Source organism: Diabrotica undecimpunctata, chromosome 1, assembly GCF_040954645.1.
Source record: "Diabrotica undecimpunctata isolate CICGRU chromosome 1, icDiaUnde3, whole genome shotgun sequence".
Classification (NCBI taxonomy): Eukaryota; Metazoa; Arthropoda; class Insecta; order Coleoptera; family Chrysomelidae; genus Diabrotica; species Diabrotica undecimpunctata.
This window is the reverse complement of record NC_092803.1, coordinates 80,180,477-80,201,277: the sequence shown is the minus strand read 5'-3', so window position 1 is coordinate 80,201,277 and position 20,801 is coordinate 80,180,477. Positions and strand designations below refer to the sequence as shown.

At 32.9% G+C, this 20,801-nt stretch overlaps 1 protein-coding gene across 1 annotated transcript in view; it reads right to left on the bottom strand.

The window, feature by feature from the left end:
* tyn (trynity) overlaps nt 1-20,801 on the bottom strand; it is a 305,927-nt gene that overhangs the window by 36,741 nt on the left and 248,385 nt on the right. Inside the window, exons 2-6 of the mRNA XM_072544489.1 lie at nt 18,294-18,360; nt 10,988-11,379; nt 10,321-10,483; nt 8,773-8,941; nt 8,464-8,615 (exon numbers count right to left, since the gene is read on the bottom strand). Coding sequence (XP_072400590.1) covers nt 8,464-8,615; nt 8,773-8,941; nt 10,321-10,483; nt 10,988-11,379; nt 18,294-18,360 — 943 coding nt within the window. The remainder of the gene's footprint in view (nt 1-8,463; nt 8,616-8,772; nt 8,942-10,320; nt 10,484-10,987; nt 11,380-18,293; nt 18,361-20,801) is intronic.

The following is a 20,801-nucleotide window of genomic DNA, read 5'->3' as shown; positions in this document are numbered from 1 at the left end:
GCAAGCTGTCCAAATATTCAGGATCGTACACAGTAATATCAGTTATATCACCAATAAGGTTAAACTGTTTAGTAGTAGTAACCGCAAATAGGTGACGGTGCACTTTAAAGAATTAAAATCATCTGAGGGAGATGACACCTATGAAGAGGTGTAATCTTCACGCCATATGCATATTCAAACTACATTTTTTTTCCTAAAGAGAAGTGAGTTTAAAGATGGCACGGTTAGCGCTTACCACCGGCACTCTCTCGCTCTCTGCATACCCGCACTTTAACTAACAATCTACCACTATCATGGATGCACGCTGGAGATGAAACACCGACAAAAAAATAAAACACTGTGAACCACAAAAGAAAACTGAGTTCGATCCGGATTATTGATCTGGTAGATCTTTGACCTCTGAAAGGCCATCGTCCTTTCCCGTACCTTGCGATCAAGTATTGATCGATCATTTCCGTTCACGTCTGTGTCGAGTATTGATTGACCGATTTTGCCCACCTCTAGTCTAGGTTGAGTAATAACCAGTTGTTACCACGGTTTTTGCGTATGGACCAAAAATCGTCCTTTGACTCACCCATTCGAGTGCCGCACCGGCACTTGGTGCCGTGATGCTACCCGTCAGAATATATAGTAGAGGTCTGGTCACTCAAACAGAAAAATGTAAGAAATACCGAAAATTTTGGGATGTGATTCTACTCTCAAATAATAAATATATGTGTTTGTAGGGTTACAAATATGGAAGGAATAAAGGTAGAGACGGAAACGTCCCTATTGTTACGAACATGCTTTCGGCATGGCCTATGTAACGGCTGCATCTCGAAATGGCATCGAAAACTTTCGCGATGTATCGAGCGCTGTAGAAATACATTTGTCAAACCACGAATTAGAGGTGGGACTATCCCAGAAGATTCGAGAATAATACTTTTTGGTATGTATAATATAATTATATATGTAATGTAATATATGTAAACTATGGTGAGTTTAGTTGATAAGATAATTTCGTGCTGTAAACTTATAAATAAATATACTTATATACATTCGAACCGCTCGTTTTATTTAATCTCGCTACACTATCTACCGTAAAATCATCTCCTCTAATATTTACCAATTTTTTATAATTAAATAAAAAGAAAATGATTACCCTTGCAATCTTACTTCTCTAGCAATGTGGAGATTTTTACAACATGAACAAATAATTAGTGTAAGAATCCTAATCTACAAATAGATTGTAGAAAACAAATTGGAAATATTTAAATCAGTAACAAACATCAATTGATACATATTTATAAAAATTACGAATCCTCAAATCATTTGATAAAATGTCAAAATAAAAATACACATACAAAAGTCATGTTTCTGCACAACTAAGAATCTATTAATACACTGACGACCATTTCTACAGGAAACAGTAGTTGCTTCTGCAAACACAAGAATGGAATAAATAATTCATCTTATAGCTGACTCCGGAATCGTATTACGAGAGGCACTTTGTATTCAGATGGTCACGCCTAGGAGTTCTTATCTTGATTCAGATATGTTTTGAAGCATCGAGATGGTATGTGTGAGATTATGGGTTAATTGTTGAGATAATAAATATAGTTATTGAGGTTTGGGTAGCACACTGATTTGCGAAACTGAAAAAGGAACACAAATGTTATATTTTAGCAGCGAAATATCATCACATACAAAATAATTAACCAAAGAGCGATTTAATATTATAGAAGTGATATTACGAAACACTGAAAAATAAATATGGACTAATTTTACAAAGCAGCTCAAAATAAGTCAAGTCATTTTTCAACGTAATCCCAACCGTTGATAGGATCTAGCGTAGGGACTCTGGTCATGCATTCGAAACATCCGCTTTTTTCTTTATTTGCAATATACCAAACGTTCCAAACACGTTTTCGAAATAAATCCCTTATATGTGAAAATTAGAAAAATTTGAGTTTATAATAATTTTTAGTGTATTTTCGTGATCTGTGATTTTTCTTTAGTCTTCTTTCTCTTAATATTATCTTCAGATTTTTCTTAATATTTTACTCATTACTACCTACGATTCGCATAATGATACCTTTGATATATCTACGACAATTTTTTCCATGAATCTCAATGCCTGAATTTTGACGAATATTTTACAAAATAAAAAAATTACAGTAGGGACTTTATATATTTTTTGTGCGTCATTAATCTCTGACGAGATATAGTAAACTCCAAACTTGTATGGCCTATTGACGGTCAATATCGATTTCAAATGATGCCAATATTTCTAAAAAATAAACTCTTACCAAAATGTAATGTTTATCTAAATAATGTTTGATTTACATTGTGAAATTTAGTCTATAACTTGCTACAGCTAATAAATTTGTTATTTTTCTTTCCCTTGGCATATTTTTTATGGTTGCATTTTCAAAAATATGCATGTTTTTTTCAAACTCTTCAAACGTTCTGATTTTTTAAATAAGTAATGGGTAACAGCAGTAGCCTATATTTAAAAGGGATAAAGTTTCAGCGGGGAATAAATCTCTGGAGTCTAATTTTTTTTACATTTTTCTTTGCCGCTATAAACCGGTCGTACTGCAGCTAATTGGCTTATTGTACATTGTGCATGTTTTAGTACATGGGTTGAATAATTGCCTTGTTACTAAGTAAAGTCAGCTTCGTTGTCATCACAAATAACGCTTATTATATCTGAACGACTGCTCTGGCAGGTACCGATCCGACAAAGCAACGAGTTTTTAATAAAAATTCTCTCTCCGGGAGTCAAAGACACGATCTCTGAGAATTTATGCTCAGTTAGTTGACGCTCTTATCATTGCGCAACCAAGTCTTTTCAGAGCCTGCATTACAATACATGCCGTCAATGGAGCATCATAACCTTTCACATGTAAAAATAAATGAAATCTGATGTATGCTTTCAAACTTGTTACATTGAAATATTACAGGTCTTCTTCTTCTTCTAATGGCGCTACAACCCTTTGTGAGTCTTGGCCTGCTTAACAATGTTCTTCCATTCTGCCCTGTCGGATATTTTCCTTCGCCACTGCCTGATGTTCATGGTTTTAAGATCCCTCTCTACGTCGTCTATCCATCTTTTACGGGGCCTTCCTCTTGTTCTGTTTCCTTGGGGCTTCCATCTCTGGACTACTTTTACAGCTCGATTATCTGGAATTCTTTCTAGGTGACCAAGCCAGTTTAGTCTTTGTGATATTACAAATCTGACAATATCTGCGCTCTGCATTAGTTCATCCAGCTCGTGGTTCATTTTAATTCTCCACGAACTATCGCTGCATTGGGTGGGTCCAAATATCTTCCTTAGTATTTTGCGCTCAAATATTCTCAGTTGATTTTCATCAGTGGTTGAGAGGGTCCACGTTTCACATCCATATGTGACCACTGGTCTAATTATTACAGGTATCTACATAAAATACAATCGAAGATCAACTGTTTATTAAAATTATTCACCTCCGTTTTGTTGACATTGTAAATCTCAGTTTCTTCGTGAACACTTTTTATTTTTAAATTTATTTTGATTTCTCAAACAGTTGTATTTTGTGGCTAATAAAACTAGGCTACAAAAACTTTAATATTTTTTCCCAAAAGTTTTATTAAGTTTATTAACTATTCTTATAGTACTGTCTGTAACTGAATACAAAAATGATAGTAGTTTTTTATCACTAATGGTCTTCTTATAACAGTCAAATATAAAAACAACTTTTTTTACCTATTCACAGCTATACTGATATAGGTTTACTACATCAAAAGATGTTGTGAGGGATTTTCTTGGGTATTTTGCTTCTATCACATCTCTTTTTAAGTGTCGAGCAGTAGTTCCCTAGCATTATCAAAATCCATTTTCCTTAATATTTGTTTTTTCATACTTAAAATATCTTAATGGAAACGTTTTCCATATTCACCACTAACATCTTCAAGATTTTGTGAGAATCAAGGAAATGGATTTTAAGAGACGTTAACTATTCCTACGCCTTGGGAAGATTTAGATGAATCAGTGACGATGTGGATGGTGAGATTATTTGTTTATAATATTAAAATGTAAGATATGGATTAGTATGTAATGTAAGATATAGTTTCATTAACAATGTTCTGGGAAAATGTTCTAGAAAAAAGATTTAACGTTGAAATGTAGCTTTGAATTTTAATATAAAATAGCGGTGGGAAGGTGTTATTTTGAGAAGTTGATTTAAAACGATTACAAAAAGTATTTTGTGAATCGGAATTGACGAAAGCTATAATTCGTTTGAGGCATATGATAAACTGAGAATTTTTCATCTGAAAGATAGTGACGGTTTTCTCCCAGTTTGCAGTATAGCTTTCTTACAAACGTTATTCTCTAAGCTCCTAAAGATATTCTTATTGCAGTATTGTGTATAGTATGTAAGAATTTTAATATTGAAGGGCGAGCAGATGTATTTTGAACACATATGTAATAAATTTTGGATCGAATAAGTCCACTGTAAACTTTTAGTAGCATCATATTCCCAAGATTTAATTGCTAAGAGTCTTAGTATATTCAAGCAAAGACTTACACTGGTATTCATAGTGCGTCGCCAGGAAGAGTCGCCGGCGGTTCTTCAGTTAGCGAACACTCCATCGAGATTTCATCCCCTGTTTCATAGTCAATCTTCGGAGAACCGCTAGTGGGCGATCGGTTACTTACTACTCGATATGAAAACATAGCCGTATTTGATGACAAGGATCTACAGCAATCGTACTTGTGAACTAGTCGACTGGAGTTACAATTTGCCAAATTTAAATGTAATCGTTTCTACTCATTCATATTAATATTATAATGTATAATATATTAAAGTTTTTAATATTGGTAAAGCTTTTGGTAGATGCTTTACGCTTGCGTCAACCAGGCTGTAGGTCGACTATGAAACATAGATATGGTGGTGAACAGCCAGCGACGCGCTGGAGTCGGATTATGAATACGAACGTTAGACTTATAATATGATTTTTCCATGGTAGACGTTCGTCGAATATCATACTCACAAAATTTATATTTAAAGTATAGTTTAATTTCTAGTCGTTTAGAAATATTGATGGTAATTGCAGTTCGATTATGTTTCTTTTTGAGAATAATATTCGCCTCCAGATATTATAGACCAACTTTCAAAGGATATTATGCATTGCTGAATCCATTAAGCTATAGTGCTAAGATATTTTCCTCTGATAAACACGATCATGATATCTGCGTAAAATCTAACTACAACTGGTTTCTTTAAGTCTTTTAAGACGTCGTTCATAGAAATTAAAAATAACGTTGGACTTAGAATGGATTCTTGTGGGATGATTTTCACCTAATTTCACTTAGTCTAAGAAATTTTCTTTTAAGTACAAAGAACCCTGTCCATTCTTTTTTATAGCTTTGGCAAAGTTTTTCATCAGCCCTAACTTAATATGCAGTGGTGGCAGGTATACTTTTTTTAGGATCAATAAAAGTTGTGTTTTCAACATTTCTCTTACCAGGTTCAAGAGATTTCCGCTTAGAGTATGATTTTTTTTTAACGGCTTTTGTGATCTCGGCTATACGATTCATAAAAAAAGCAGCAAAACCTTATACATACAGTAAGCAAGCCAAGTAACATAGCAATTACTTAGAGTTTGCCACATAAGTTTTACATTGTATTGGATATTTTCTAAAATCAATTCAATGTTGCCATAAGTTGCTCTTATGTTTGCACATTGGGCAAAAAGGACTAAAGGGAATTGTTATACAATAAAATAGCCTTACAGCTTACTTTAGCCGAGTCTATAAATAAACGTCACTCTTCTAATGTATGCTCGTGACCTAAAGGAACTCTGCTTTAAACTCTGCTTTTTGGGACAAAAAAACTCTTGCCTGTTTCTAAAGTAACATAATTTAGTACTTTTGTCATGTAAGTTCTAACCCTTAAGACGTGGCTCCAACAGTCACGCTTGTTTTTTAGATAAATTCAAATCACGAACCACATCATTAAGGTCAACTTGAGTTAATAAATGAGGCTGAGTAGCTACCACAAAACTGGGTACTTGTATATCATCCTTTGCTTTTCAATCCGGTCCAGGATTTGTACTATTAATAATTTCTTTGAATGTTGGAGGAAGCGGTATTGGTGGTTCTTGACTATGCTTGACAGGTTGGATTGCTGCAGGAAAGTTGGGATATTTTGGATATGTTTTGACTTAGGTACTTGTTATTTCTCTTGTATCCGTCGATTCCCTCCACACTATTGAAACTGCAAACGGCATGTGGTGAGAACCGTTGGCCCATCTAGTCAACACTCTACAGAATGTTACACAATATATGTGTAAGGCCAAGTTTTCGTCCTGGTCACCTAGTCGTCCTTGCGATTTAAAAGTTAACTTACTACAAACATAACAAAACAGGTTCGAATAGTTTAGACATCTCTACCTATGGCCCCAAAACAATTTAAAACACTGTGACTTAAATAAAGCTTATTGTGTGGGAGACCACACAGCATTGACTGAGCTTGAGTCGACAAGAGCAAGCGTGTGGCCACGTGATTTGTGACATGTGCACAAGCATACACATAAGGCTCCTTACCATAACATTGAATATACATCCATAAACATGTATAATACTTAAATATAACGTAAGTGAAAACTTTTCACTTAAAAAGTTATTTTTTGAGAAAAGTGTTTTTTAAATATATATTGAAATTTAAAAAAATTAGTAAAAATAACTCATTAAAAGTGAAACTGGAACAAACCATGAAGTGGAGATATCCAGGACTGGCTAGTATACCTGTTGAATACAAAGCACGTGGTGTTCGTGTGTATTAAGGTATAAAAAGGTATAATAAGGTATAAAAAGGTATAATAAGGTATAAATATATACAGTTCATCCCAAACCCTTCTTTCAGTGCGTCATAGTTGATCGAATTCTCTCTAACGCATTAAGCTAGAAGTGACAAAAAAAAACATAAGTCTGTGATTATTATACATAGAACTTAGAAAATTATGTATCGTTCACGGGTATTTGCATATTAAAGCGAATTCTACTTACGGATATATAATTGGTTGGAGTTTAGAATGCGCTAAATAGATATCCAATCAACGATGCGCATAAATATAATTTGACGCAGATGGTCTCAATAGTGACAGTAATATGACAATGTCAACTGATAAAATGATAATTGTCATTCCAGGTTAGTATTTTCAGACATTTTACAGTGAAAATTTAATTTTGTATTTATTGTCATAAAAATATTTTAAATATGACGAGATATACCGAGAAAGAACAAAGAGTAATATTAAAATTATTAAATTATTTTCAATTAGAAGATATTCATATGTATTAAAACGGTTCTTTTTAGAACCACATTTTATTAAAATATAAGATATAATTGATGCCAGCCACATATCCCCTGTAATCATTGATTTTAATGAATCAGGTTCTGAATCGGATTGTGGATTGTTTGAAATATAATATTCATTTTTGTTATTCATAAAAAAAGAAGGTAAACTTACATTCGGTATCTTGTTTTTTAACTAAACTCCATTAACACTATTTCATCTGCATACCGAAACTGGTAGATTAACTCAAAAATCGACTGCTTCACTATTTAAACTATTTACATAAACTTACATTCAGTATCTTGTTTTTTAACTAAACTCCATTAACACTATTTCATCTGCATACCGAAACTGATAGATTAACTCAAAAATCAACTGCTTTACTATTTAAACTGTCCATTGTTTTTTACCTAAACTTCATAACACTCTTTCATTTGCACACCCAATCTAGTAGAATCACTCACTATTTAAACTATTTTCACGATTTTATGATAAATCTTCACAAAATTAAACTAATGGCTGCCACAGAAACTTTCCGAAAATGACTTATCCGAATATGACTGATTTCAATCGATGCTATTTTATCACAGGAATGTTTGCTTTGATGCATGGACGTATAAACTTTGATGCCTTGCAATTGCCAGTAAATTTTTTTATCTCGCAGTCAACTCTTAAAAGATTCTATAGGAGGAAGCGTTATTTTAAATAAACAAACATTCCAATTTCATAGTGTTTATAATAAATAATAATAAATCTATAAATAAATCTTAGCTAATTAAGCACTTTCTTTGGAATCTATAGAATAGCAATTATGACAAAATGCCGTTCTAATATAAGGCGCAATAAAATTTTTTATACAGGACGGGACCTCTAATATGTAAAGTAAAAAAAATTTGAATTCTTAAAGTTTTTACTTCACATTTTAAAAAAATAATCTTTTCACATTTAGCCGATTACAATCCTGCAACTGTCAGATTTAACTAAAATGTCATGCAATAATTCTCGACATTCTTAAAATCCTATATGACGTCAAAATTAGTGACGCACTGAAAGAAGGGTTTGGGACAGACTGTACACACGAACACCACGTGCTTTGTAAAAATAACTCATTTAATAACAATCAGTATTAAATTAGTTACTTACTTTCACAGTTATTTTCATAATAAGCACCGATTCGTTCTCCATTGTCGATTAGAGGTCTCTCAGCATTCAAGTATGTGCTTGGACCATCTGGCAGTGTTTTGTGGTCTAAATGGAAGAGTTGGCAGTTGTATTGGCTTCCTTGTGGAGTTCCCCTAAAAAATAAAACGCAAGTCAAAACTGTGAACAATACTGTTAGAAATATTATTTAATATGTTTTAAAGCACTGTATTGTTATCAATTAAAGCGTTTTGCAATATTACAAAACAGTAACATTTGCTTGAAAATGCTCATCTAATGTATATAACTTACTTGTACAAGAATGATCGGCAGAGGAATTCGTTTTCGATCTCGCAAGCCAATCTGCAGGCCGCTTCACTGGTTACTTGCAATTCTTTATCAGTGTAATAGTGCAAGGTAGCGTATTGAGCTACTTTGTCATCTGCCACGCCTATTCTTGGCACTTGGAAGTTACGATTTCCTAAAATATAAATAAACAAAATATAGTACATTACGAGTAACATATTGAAATAAATATATAAAATTGATGCATTGCTCATTTTTGGGTAGAACGTGCTGTAGAACCATTTGACTACAATGGTTTTGACAAATACTGTGTACTTATTCAAAGATATTACTAATGTAGGTAAAAAACTGAAGTAGGTAATAGTAAATACACCTCAAACATTAAAACTATTTAGAGTGTTACTGAGGAAATCCGAAATTGTCAGTATCGGTACTTCTCCAACAAACGAATTTATTAACGAAGAAGTAATTTTTTCGGTAAATTATCTAAGATGAATATATTCGTTTTAATAATTCCGATTCTATTAAAAATAATATAAACTTTAACACTGTAACTGTTTTTAACTTTCTGGATCTGTTGAGTCACCTAAACTTCCTTGTTACTTCCAGAGTATTCTTTACTTATATTTATTTTTATTAGTTTACATGTTGCTTATAATTTTTTTGTTTCTATTAAGTTGTAATCTGTAGGGACTATGAGATCTTATAACAGGAAACATAAAAAAATCAACAACTCACCATTGCAGCTATTTCAATATATATTTTTATATAAGTTTTGGTTATGATTTGCATAATCAATGCATTTTTTCTTGTTGCAGTATCTGTTCACAGATATAAATTTTCCGTATAACCATAATGTCAAGTAATAAATTTGTTGTTTATTTTTAAGTTTTAACATTTGCCACCGTCTTATTTATAAAGAACTTTCTCCAAACATGTCATTTTAGTATTTTTTTTTATTTTTTACGAATTCTTCTGGAAATATTTTAATCTAATTAGATTTTGTTGTACATAGTTTTTTAGTTCGATTAGAAAATATATGGACCGTATTATTTGAGATTAATTCTATGATATGTTTTTTGTTTTTTTATTAATGTTTCTACAGTATAGTATGAATTAAACTAAGATTATATCATATCCTTCTCTTTAAGACTTTATTTTTTGTAAATGGTTCAGTTAGCAATACTCTCATAGTATTCTTATCCATTTTTGGACAAATGATTTCCAGTGTCTTATTCACAGAAATCTATGTAGTGATGTTGGCATTCATCTTGATTTATAACGAGATGTAAATAATTGTAGTATGACTTATCTACTAACAAATGTAGACTACTACTACTGGATTAAGGAGTTTATGATCTAAAAAAACTTATTTTCTACAGCTGTTATATACTAATTTTCGATATTCTACACCAAGACGCTAACACACAAGATCCACTCGCTGCAAACTAGCTTTCACAAACTTAAACTTATCAAAACCTGTCTTCAAATTTAATATACAATTTAGTTTCTCTGTAAGTTTTGGTTAAACCCTTATGTTTAAGTGTATCTTACCTTTACACGCTTGATTTCCCTTCAAACACAAGTTTTCGAAATAGTCGACTCCTTGGGCGTCAACGAACTGCACAAATTGGCCTGAGGTTCGGCGGTCCGTGTCGCTAAGTTGACACTGGAGGGTGACGTAGTTGTATTCGGCTGATCGGCAGGTGAAACGGTGCTAAAACAAAAGACTCATTATGTTGTAACTGATATTTTTTTTTTGGAATTCAATATTGGAAATAATATACGAGGGCCACTATTTCTATTTTAAGCCTCGGTAACACCAAGTATTGCAATGTACCATCCGACAATAAACATTTTTTTGGGACGATTCATTATGATTTTTGACGTCGATTATTAGAAAAGAAGTATATCGAATAATTTATTTTCATTTCTGTTAATAAATCTGTTTTTTTTTGTACTGATTACTAATATAAAGAATTTAATATTAACCGCCGCGTCGTTCATTTACTGACGAAAACCTTGTGAAGGTAGTCCAAATCAGTTGTGTCTCTTGTACAAGATAATAAAAATTAAGGTTATCATGCACAAAAATGCACAAGTCTTTTTCTTAATACTTTGAGGATTTTAACACCAATCGTTACATTTTATATCGATTGAACATAATTTCGGTTATTCGTATAGAAAACTTGTATTTAAGTGAAAGTATAAACGGGCCTACCTCATTTAGACAAGCTGCAAGACAGGCCTCCTTCGTAGACGTATATATCAAAGCGTTATCCAATCCCCTGATCATCTTATTTGGCACTCTTTCAAAAGCCCAAGGTCTAAGGCAAATATTCTCCGATCTCAGCTGCAGCTTTGTCATGTAATACATGTTGGCTGCTCTTTGGGGCGTAGCAGAAGGATTATTCGATGACGTTTCGTTTTGAAGTTGGCACAGCGTTTCTTGGATGGGTATCAACGGGTTCAAAACAAAGCTGAATGCTGCTGCTTGGCAGTCAGGTTCTTCTCGACACCACCCCTGGCATTCGTAGAGGCTAAGGTTTTTGACTGTATAGTAAGTGTTGCCTCGGTAGTCGAAGTCTGTGAGTTTTTCGAATGCTATTCGAGCTGGAAATTAAGAAAAGGTAAAGTTAAAATCATGATGAAACATCAAAAATAAAAAGTAAATACTGCTTAATTATTTTAAAATAAAACAATTTTTATTTTCTTTATACTGATATTCTGCAACTGGGTTAACTAACCGAGAATATAATCCATTTAGTTTGGAAATAAACATGCAAAATTTAAAGTAAAGTTATTAATGGATTTCAACAAGTTTATTAATTGTCAAGTAATAAAAGATGGTTAAAAATATAGATTTTTAATCATTAATAAAATTAGAACAATTTAACTTTAAAAACTTACTACCAACAGTCACAAATGATCACATTGTAGCAACGATTGCTATAAAAACTTAACATTTAAAAAATATCTACTAAAGTAATTAAATTATTCCAATTTTAAGGCAACAGTACTTTTCATAGTCGCAGGGGAACATTTTTATCATCGATTTTTTTATTTCAAATATTACGAACAGTTAAATTCAATTTCACACAAGTAAAATATTTATTTAGTAACTGTCAACACTATTTTTATTTAAAGTTCATTTAATTATTTTATCGTGCTGCAACATTGTGTGAGAGGAAATTAAAATTATAGGTCTTCTGAGAAGTGATGAGAAGTGTGGGTATGTTTTTAAAGTTTTGAATAAAAGATAAATATGTAGAATATAGATGGTCATCCTATTATTTGAGATAAAGTGAATACAATAAATATTTAGCAGCTATAAAGCTGCAACGATGCTTCGAAGCTGCGAATATTCATTATAGACCAACGGAGCCCATTTAAACCTTTTTAGCAACTTACTAATAAACACAAAAGTAAATATTCTCAATTAATCAAAGTGTGGGTTACTAAACCGAAATCAACGGAATAAACTCTAAAGGCGGAAGAACCAATAAGGTCAACGGCATCAGGATGCAGAATGCAAGAAGAAAATACTACATGAAAGATCTTTTATGGATATTTTAAAATCACTTATCATGGCAAGTATAATCAACAATAGCTCTAAGTACCGGCGCTTCTTAAATGAAGCAGGTGAGCGAAAAATCTACGGACTAACCATAATGAAAAAATTGATAAAAATTAGAACATGAAATATTTGAAGCATACTAAGAGCAGGAAAGGTCTATAATGTAATTCAAGAAATAAGCAGTAATACTATAGAAATATTAAGATTAAGTGCAGTAAGTTGGCCCCTTACAGAAAGACTAAAAATTGATTACCATGTAATCTACTTCTCTGGAGGTAAAAATAACTTTCCTCAGCAATATGGCGTCGCATTTGTCATACACAAAAACATTTATAAATCTTTAGAAAACTGTACTCCTTACTCCAAAAGGAAAGCACAACTACAACTTAAATCTAAAAACATTATACTCAATCTATTACAAGTATATGCACCTACAGCAGACGTAGAAGATAATGAGGTAGAAAAATTTTATGCAGGAATAACGGACATCTTAAAAAGGATCAAGAAACACCACATCAACATTAAATTAGGCGACTTTAGTGCAAAAATCGGCAAAGAAAAAATATCACTGGAGAATACGGATTAGGCACCCGCACTCCGCAGTGACCGGGGTAATCGTCCGATACAATTTTGCCAATACGAAAAATATGTGGTATCAAACACCTGGTTTAAACTACTTCCCAGGCGAATCTATAAGTACAAGAAAATAACCTCAAGACAATAATCAAAAGATTGTAAGGAATCAAATTTAGGTTGCTTTAATTATTCATTAATTTAAATTAAAAGAAGTATCCAGAGTGAAAAAAAAAATCCCAGTTATGGAAGTAGGATTAGACCACAATCCAGTCGTTATCAATCTCAGTCAAAAACTTAAAACAATACCTCGAAACAAAGCAAAAAAATTCAATATTGAAATACTTCGAAATGAAGCTAATAAAGAAAAAGTAGCAACCAAATTTATTGAAGACCTAAAAAAAAAACAATCGTAACAGAAGATAAAGAATTAAAAAATATACGGTAAACCATAAAAAATACCATTTTTGGAGTATAAAGAGAACAACTTAAGGATACGGAAAATCAGAAACGGTAAAAATGGACCACGGAAGATATTTTAAAACTCATGGAAGAGAGGAAGAGAGAAACCACAAAAACAACCCCACCTATACAAATAAATCTAAAGAACCATAGATTCAGAATACAGAAAATTAATAAGAACCTCCAATAATAACAAGAAATATAATATACTCTAATGGCTTAACTTAGAATTCATAGCTATAGCAAAGAAACCTTGTTCTAGGAAATGTGACTAATTTGATTTATTAGCTAATGAGTCACTTACAAAAAATATTGTTAAAGATCATACAGAATCAAAGAAATTGACTTGTCGAGGCTCTGTTCAGATTTAGAGAGGCCTTGGGAACAAGAGAGGAGCTTTGCGACAACACTTATTCAAAAATGCCTCGATCACCAGAAAAAATATATCTCTGTTTCATTGACTACCAAAAATAACCTTACAATATTTCAACTACACTAGTAAAGGCGTCCGTGTGCAAAGAGGTGTCCGATAAGGCTGTGTCATGTCTCCATTGCTCTTTAACTTGTACTATGAATGCAGGTTTAAACAAGCACTATACGGCGCCGAAATTGGTATAAAAATAAACGATAAATAATAAAAAAATTGAAGACTTACAAAATATACTAGACAAAATAAAGCAATGACACTAAAAATAAATCTTTAAAAGTAATGGTAATCGATGAAAATTTTCGGATTGACTTAAATATCGCTCAATTAAAACAAGTTTACAAATTTAGATACATAGAAGCAGTACAAATAAGAGGGATACATAATCATACTAAAGTCCTTTGATGTATCCAAAGCGACCGCCATTCGAGCTATCGCCTAATACTTAACGTGAAAAATAACGAAAATAACAAGTAAGCGCGCTAAGTTGTGGCTACACTTTACTTTAATGTCAAATAATGTGATAATTAACGGCAATAGAGGTTAGTGTGGCCCCACCATTACCGAAAACTAAGCTTATAAATCTGAATTAAAGTTAATAAATGCTAATAACTCTAATGTTAGACTTTAATGTTTGGCCAGTATTTTTGTATGGGATTGAAGTCTGGACATTAAAATTAAATACCATGAGTCGGCTAGAAGCCTTTGAAATGTCGCTTTATCAAAGAATTCTCAGAATTTCATAGACACAACACATTACGAATGCAACAGTATTAAACACCATAAATAGAGAGAGAGTGGGAACTTATAACAACGATTAGCAAATCTCATTAGACCTCATCCCTACGCCGCATAATGAGAAATGATAAAAAACCTTACATCCTGGACTATAAAACAACTCTTAAAAATAAAAACACACACATGTCCTTTATTCTGTTGGGAGAGTAAATAAATTATTAAAGAAATATCTTAGGTGTTATCAATTTAGAAAAACCACATTCCCTGTCCAATCGTCCCTGCCTCATCTATTATGAACACCATCTCCAGACGAACTGGATATTGTGGCATTTTCCTGACTTGGAATATCAAGGAATTAATAATATATGAAAGCTGAAACCGTACTGGCGAATTAGAGTGAAAATTCCCACTTAGCCGACCATCCAGGTGGCAGAGATTTGTTAAATTATATTCAAGCTATGAAAAACTGAAAATATGCATTTCTAAGCAGTAACCAGTTAATGGAAGTAAAGATAGCATGAAGGACGTTGAAAACGATAGTACGGTTAAATTAAAACTTCAAAAATAAAAGATAATTCCAAGATAAAGATATATATCTAAGCTCATATATTCGATTTAAACGACAAATACAGAAATGTATTTTTATTCTATTATATATCTATGAAACGCTAAACTTCATTAAGAAAATGCAATATGAACAAACAATATTAAATTAAACATAAAATATAACAAACAGCAACATATTCGAAAGTAAAAAATAGCTCGCAGAAATCCCGAGGTTTTTGCTTACTGATACATCATAGAGACTAAGACGTCATTGGAAAGTGCGAAGAAGAAATAATTAGAGGCAAATAAAAAAAAATTAATCAAATAATTTATCAGTTCCGTTAGACAATCCCGTTACTTAATAAATCCTGACCTGACACAAAGATGGCGCCATTAATATTTTATCAGCTTTCTAATCTCACTTGTCTAAATTTGAGCGCAATCGGACTATTAGTTTAAAAGCTAGTGTTTTAAATGAAATGAAGGTACTTTTAAAACTTTTAAAATAATGGAAAAATATAAATTTCTTATCAATCAATGGCATATAGTACTCAATGATGATATCTTAAGAAAACATAGGATATGGTTCCCTTAGAAGCTCGATAAAAAAGAAGTCTTAAGTATTTACGATCGGAATTACGGAATAATGGAGAATTATGGAGATGCGTACAGTTGTGTTATAGCGGGAGCAACAGAATAAAATAAGGTGAGTGGATTATTGTGACACATAGATGTCAATGAAACTGCAAGACCAGCTAAGATACATGACGTTGCATATTGGACAGTTAAAAATAAATAACAACTAATGTATCTAGTAAAAAGAAGATTGTTTATATGGATAAGTGTATATGGACCCTCTGTATGAAATGTTGATGGACAGGAAACTTAAGTTACCCGAGAGATGTTTCCACTTAGTCATTCGCATAAAGTGCAGTAGGACGCCGAAGCTAAACGAGTTGTACCGTTTAACATAGACGAACTCAACGAAGCATTTAGTGCCCCAAAGACACGAAAGGCTTCGGGACTCGATGGAATACCACCAGAAGCGGTGAAGCGCATTAGGATTCTGGGGCCGACGTGGATTTTGGAACACATGAATGCACTGGTAGAAAGTCAGCGATTTTCATAAAAATGTTTTATTAAGAACAGGAGCACGGTAGACGTAGTGATAGAAGTCTTCCTGGAGTTGCGCGGCGTGGATCTTAACCGGAGGTGGGCGATTCTACTGTTGTTTGACGTCTATAATGCTTTTTATACATTAAAATGAAAATAGGTAATAAATTAATAGCAAGAGAGAAAATCGTGGTACTTAATGAATTTACGAACAATAACACGAACACGGTGTAATACATCCCACCTAGTTGAAGACGGGATGAAAATACATGGCCTGCAACTGGCTAATATAATATAATTAATGGTAAGACCGAGGATATAGTTCTTAAGAAAAATGGACGGGATAAGATTCGAATGTGCCGGAAAGAGAGTGGTTCCAAATAAATGCGTGATATTTTTAGGTATGACTTTATTTAAAAAGGGAAGCCAACGGACACACGTTAAAGCAGTGACTCAAATAGCTGCTGTGAGATCCGCCGAGTTAACGGGATCATGTTTAACATCGGAGTGCCCAAAACTAAGTGGAGAAGGGGCCCTTCATTCTGTTATCGATTGTCCTCTACGCAACGCCTCTCTTGGGTAGTGCAGTTTTAAGAAAGGCGTACAAAAGTTAGCCCACCCGAGCAGATAGAAAGAGTCTGTTGAGAGTGGCATCTGTATATAGAAAAGTTTCTGCCAAGACGCCGAGAAATATCACTGGGTGTATTTCAATGCACGTGCTAGTAAAGGAAAAATGAAGAGTATACATGAGAAGAAATGAAGACATAGCAACAGAACGTTAAAAAAAACCAGACAAAAACAGGAGATAAAGTCGCTGATACATAATCAGAGAAGATGCTCAAAGTACATGGTTGTTTTAGGGAACACCTTTATAGATTTGGGAAGGCAGAAAATGACAAATACTTATACTGTAAAATATTAGACACTATCTCACACACTCTATTGATATGCAATGGATAAATAGAGGGATAGGCGAGAGGAGCCTGCTTGAGAGAGCTAGAAAGTAGGGTGCAATCAGTCATGGAACTGGTGGAGGAGATGTTTAGAGAACGTTGAAGAGAAAGAAGCAAAAAAGGCGACCCGAAAGGAGGAATGGTGCCTAGGAGCAAGCAAGAAGATAAGGCAGAACGAGAAGGGGCGAGATTGAATATAAACAGGGAGGAACAGAGGAAGGTAAGGATTCAGCAGTAGTGAGAAAGTACAAGAATGCGTACAAACTGACGATGATGGTGTCCGAATAACCCTTGCGTGCGGTCTCAGAAAGTATCTTTTAAACATTTTGACCATCTTTCTTATAAGAAACTAAAAAATGAAGGATAAGTACAGTGAAAACAAATAAGAAAATTAAGAATCGATATAATATGTAACGTATATAGCATGAGCAGAGGTCATAGGTTAATATGACTAGGTTATATTCGAGCCTTAACACGTAATGGCATAATCTAAAGACAGACTTAAACAGAGAAAGGCACAACGTAGACATATTTATTATGGATAAGAGAAAACAGATTTATTCGTATTTTTGAATTATGTTTAGCAACCGCTAAAATATTTCAAATGCTGCAAGTAATACATTACTTCAAAACTCATTTCATTTTGTCCTTTTTCTCCACACCTGTATGATTCAAAATATGTAGTTATATTTAAAACTATATTGCAAAAACGTGCACGTTTACAATTGTCACGTAATTTATCAAAAGAGATTAGTAAAATCAAAGCTTTGAACAAGCACCATAGTTAGGTTATTCAAAAAATCATTAATTTATATCGTACTAATAAACAACTAAATAGGTAATATTTTAAAAACTCAAATGGATATTTAGATATTAAGGTTGATTTGGGTTGAAACTGACAATTAAATATATTAATTACATTTTTAAGTTACAGAAAATATGTGGGTTTTTTACAATATGTACATTGTGTTATATTATTTATTAAAATGATAGAAGTCAAAATATTTTTTTTACTTATTTTCTTGTGTTTTTACTACAGTATAACTAAATATAAAAAATAGTTAATATTCGATAATAAAAAATATAAACTAATAGATTTCTTGAACAGTGCCGATAGAAATATAGTAGCTGTACTTACCTAGGGCTCCATATGAATTTATTAAGACTAGAACTAGGCATATCACTAATATATTGGAATTGTGCATCTGGAACAAAAAATAAAATTTAGATTATCGAACTAATTATTAACTTTCATTGTTTTTATAACTTTGTAGGACAACAATTTATTGTAAAATGTTTGAAACACTAGTTTAAGCACTTGTAGTCGTGCGTAGAGTGAAATTGTATTTTTGAAAATAAATGTAATACGAGTATGGCTTAATTAATTGTAATTTAATGTATATTTGTACAGATGTTTCGATTTTACTCTAAAATGGAGCAAATTAATGAGAACTAGCCAGTTTTAGTGTTAAGTAAGGTTAGCTTAGGTTAAAGAACTCCGTAGTTGCGTCAGCCAAAATCTAGATTTTAGAGGAAAACCGTTTTGTTCAATATCACCGCCATTTTCCATTTTTCGACATAAGTGGTAAGAACTGAAATTGTTAAAATCTACAGTTGATTTTCTACAATTTTTTTTACAAATTTTTTCGTGCGGTTCAAGATCAAGTCTGGAACGATTAGCCAAAGAAACTTATGATAATAAATTAAATGCATCTCTTAAAAAAGTTAGGTTTATGACAAAGAAAAATTTACCCCTGATAGAATTTTCAATGTAGATGAAAGTGATATATCTATCGTAGAGTCAAAAGTGGCTAAAGTAATTGGTTGGCGTGGAAAAAAGCAAAAGTTACTGCAAGTTGCTGCACTGACATCTGCTGAGCGTGGATCTCTCATTACAATCGTTACCTGTATGAATGCAACTGGAATCTTCGTTTCCTCTTTAGTCATTTTTCCAAGCAAGAATTTGAGCGATGAACTGAAAAAAGGGGCTCCACTGGGAACCATATTTGCAGCACTTCCCTCAGAATGGATACAAGCAAATCTGTTTACAATGTGGTTTCAACACTTTATAGCATTTGTAAAACATTCGAAAGAGAATCCTATCCTTCTCATCTTAGACGGACATTTCAGTCACACCCAAAATACAAAATATTGACTTAATCGACTTGACCAGACAAAACTATGTTTCAATTGTATTACTCCCATCCCATTCATCACATAAATACAACCACTTAACGGAACACTAATGGAACCTCTAAAAGCCATGTACAGCGAAAAAACTCGACAATGGTTACGACATAGTAATCGGCCTGTTAGTGATTATGATGTAATGGAGCTTTTTGGGAGAGTTTACATTAAATGTCAGAAGGCTGAGATAGCTATCAATGGCTTCAGAGTTACTAGAATTTTTTCCTATTTACCGAAACATATTCACAGAATTTGAATACATTGTGGAGGCACGTAAGAATCAACAGCTTGGTCCAAATTCTACTATTTCTCAGGAACTAGACGAGCAGAGAGAATTAAATTCCAGTGAAACTGAATTAAATGATGTTGAAGTTGACGTGTCTGTACCATTAACATCAAGAGCAACTGAGTTGAATGGTGTTGAAGTTGACCTGGCTGTACCATTAACATTAAGAGCATCTGATTTAGCTGTTCCGCCAAAGTCATCTGGATCCTGTCAAGCTAACCTGTCATCCCCAAGGAAACAAAATTCTAGCCAGAGACAACCTCAAAAAAAAACATGGAACACATCAAAATTCTTTCCATACAAGCCCATTTCGCATCAACCCTATACCGAAAATTAAGAAAAGAGCTTCTACTAGAGGACTTAAAGCAACCAGTTCAGCACTTATAACTTTTCCTCCTTACAAATCGCAATTAGAAGAGGCTGCAACAATTACAGAGAAGAAAGTAGCTAACGCCAGTAAACATCCGATACGTGGTAAATGTCGTGGTTCAAAATGTCTCCCGTTACAAAGAAAAGAGAAAGCTAAAAAAAGTTTTAAGTTTAAGGGAGAATCTAGGTCCGGAGAAGACTCGGACGACACCATATCCTCAGGTTCTTCTGAGTTAGAAATTCCACCAGGTATATCTTCCGTCACAGCTGAAGAGGACGCAGAGTGTTTGTTTTTTTGTGTTAAATTTTCAGATCACTGTAAAGGAGAGCGTTGGGTTAAATGCCTTATGTGTTTCCTCTGGGCTCACGTTGAGTGTGCAGGCGCAGAAGAAGACAACTATATATGCGATTATGGAAGTACTTGACTGTCAATTATTATATTTTGAATGTAAAATTACAATTTTGTTCATTTAAATTGTGAGTGTTTTATTTTTAAGTTTTTCTTAAAATTTTCTCTATAATTTTATTAAGGGTCCACATTAGGAAACAGTTCTCAAACACACAGAAATGCAATGTATAAAAAAAAAAAAAATTTCACGCCTACAAAACTTAATAAAAAAATATAAATAAAATAGGCATCTATCTAGAACATAAGATATATATTGAAAAATGTTTTATTTTTTTTTTAATTTGAATTTTTTAAAATTCAAAAATAAAGTGGGGGCCCGGGTTTAGGCAACTTTCTATTATAAATTATTTTAAACTGATAGTAGATGCTTTTTATTAAAATAATTATTAGGACAG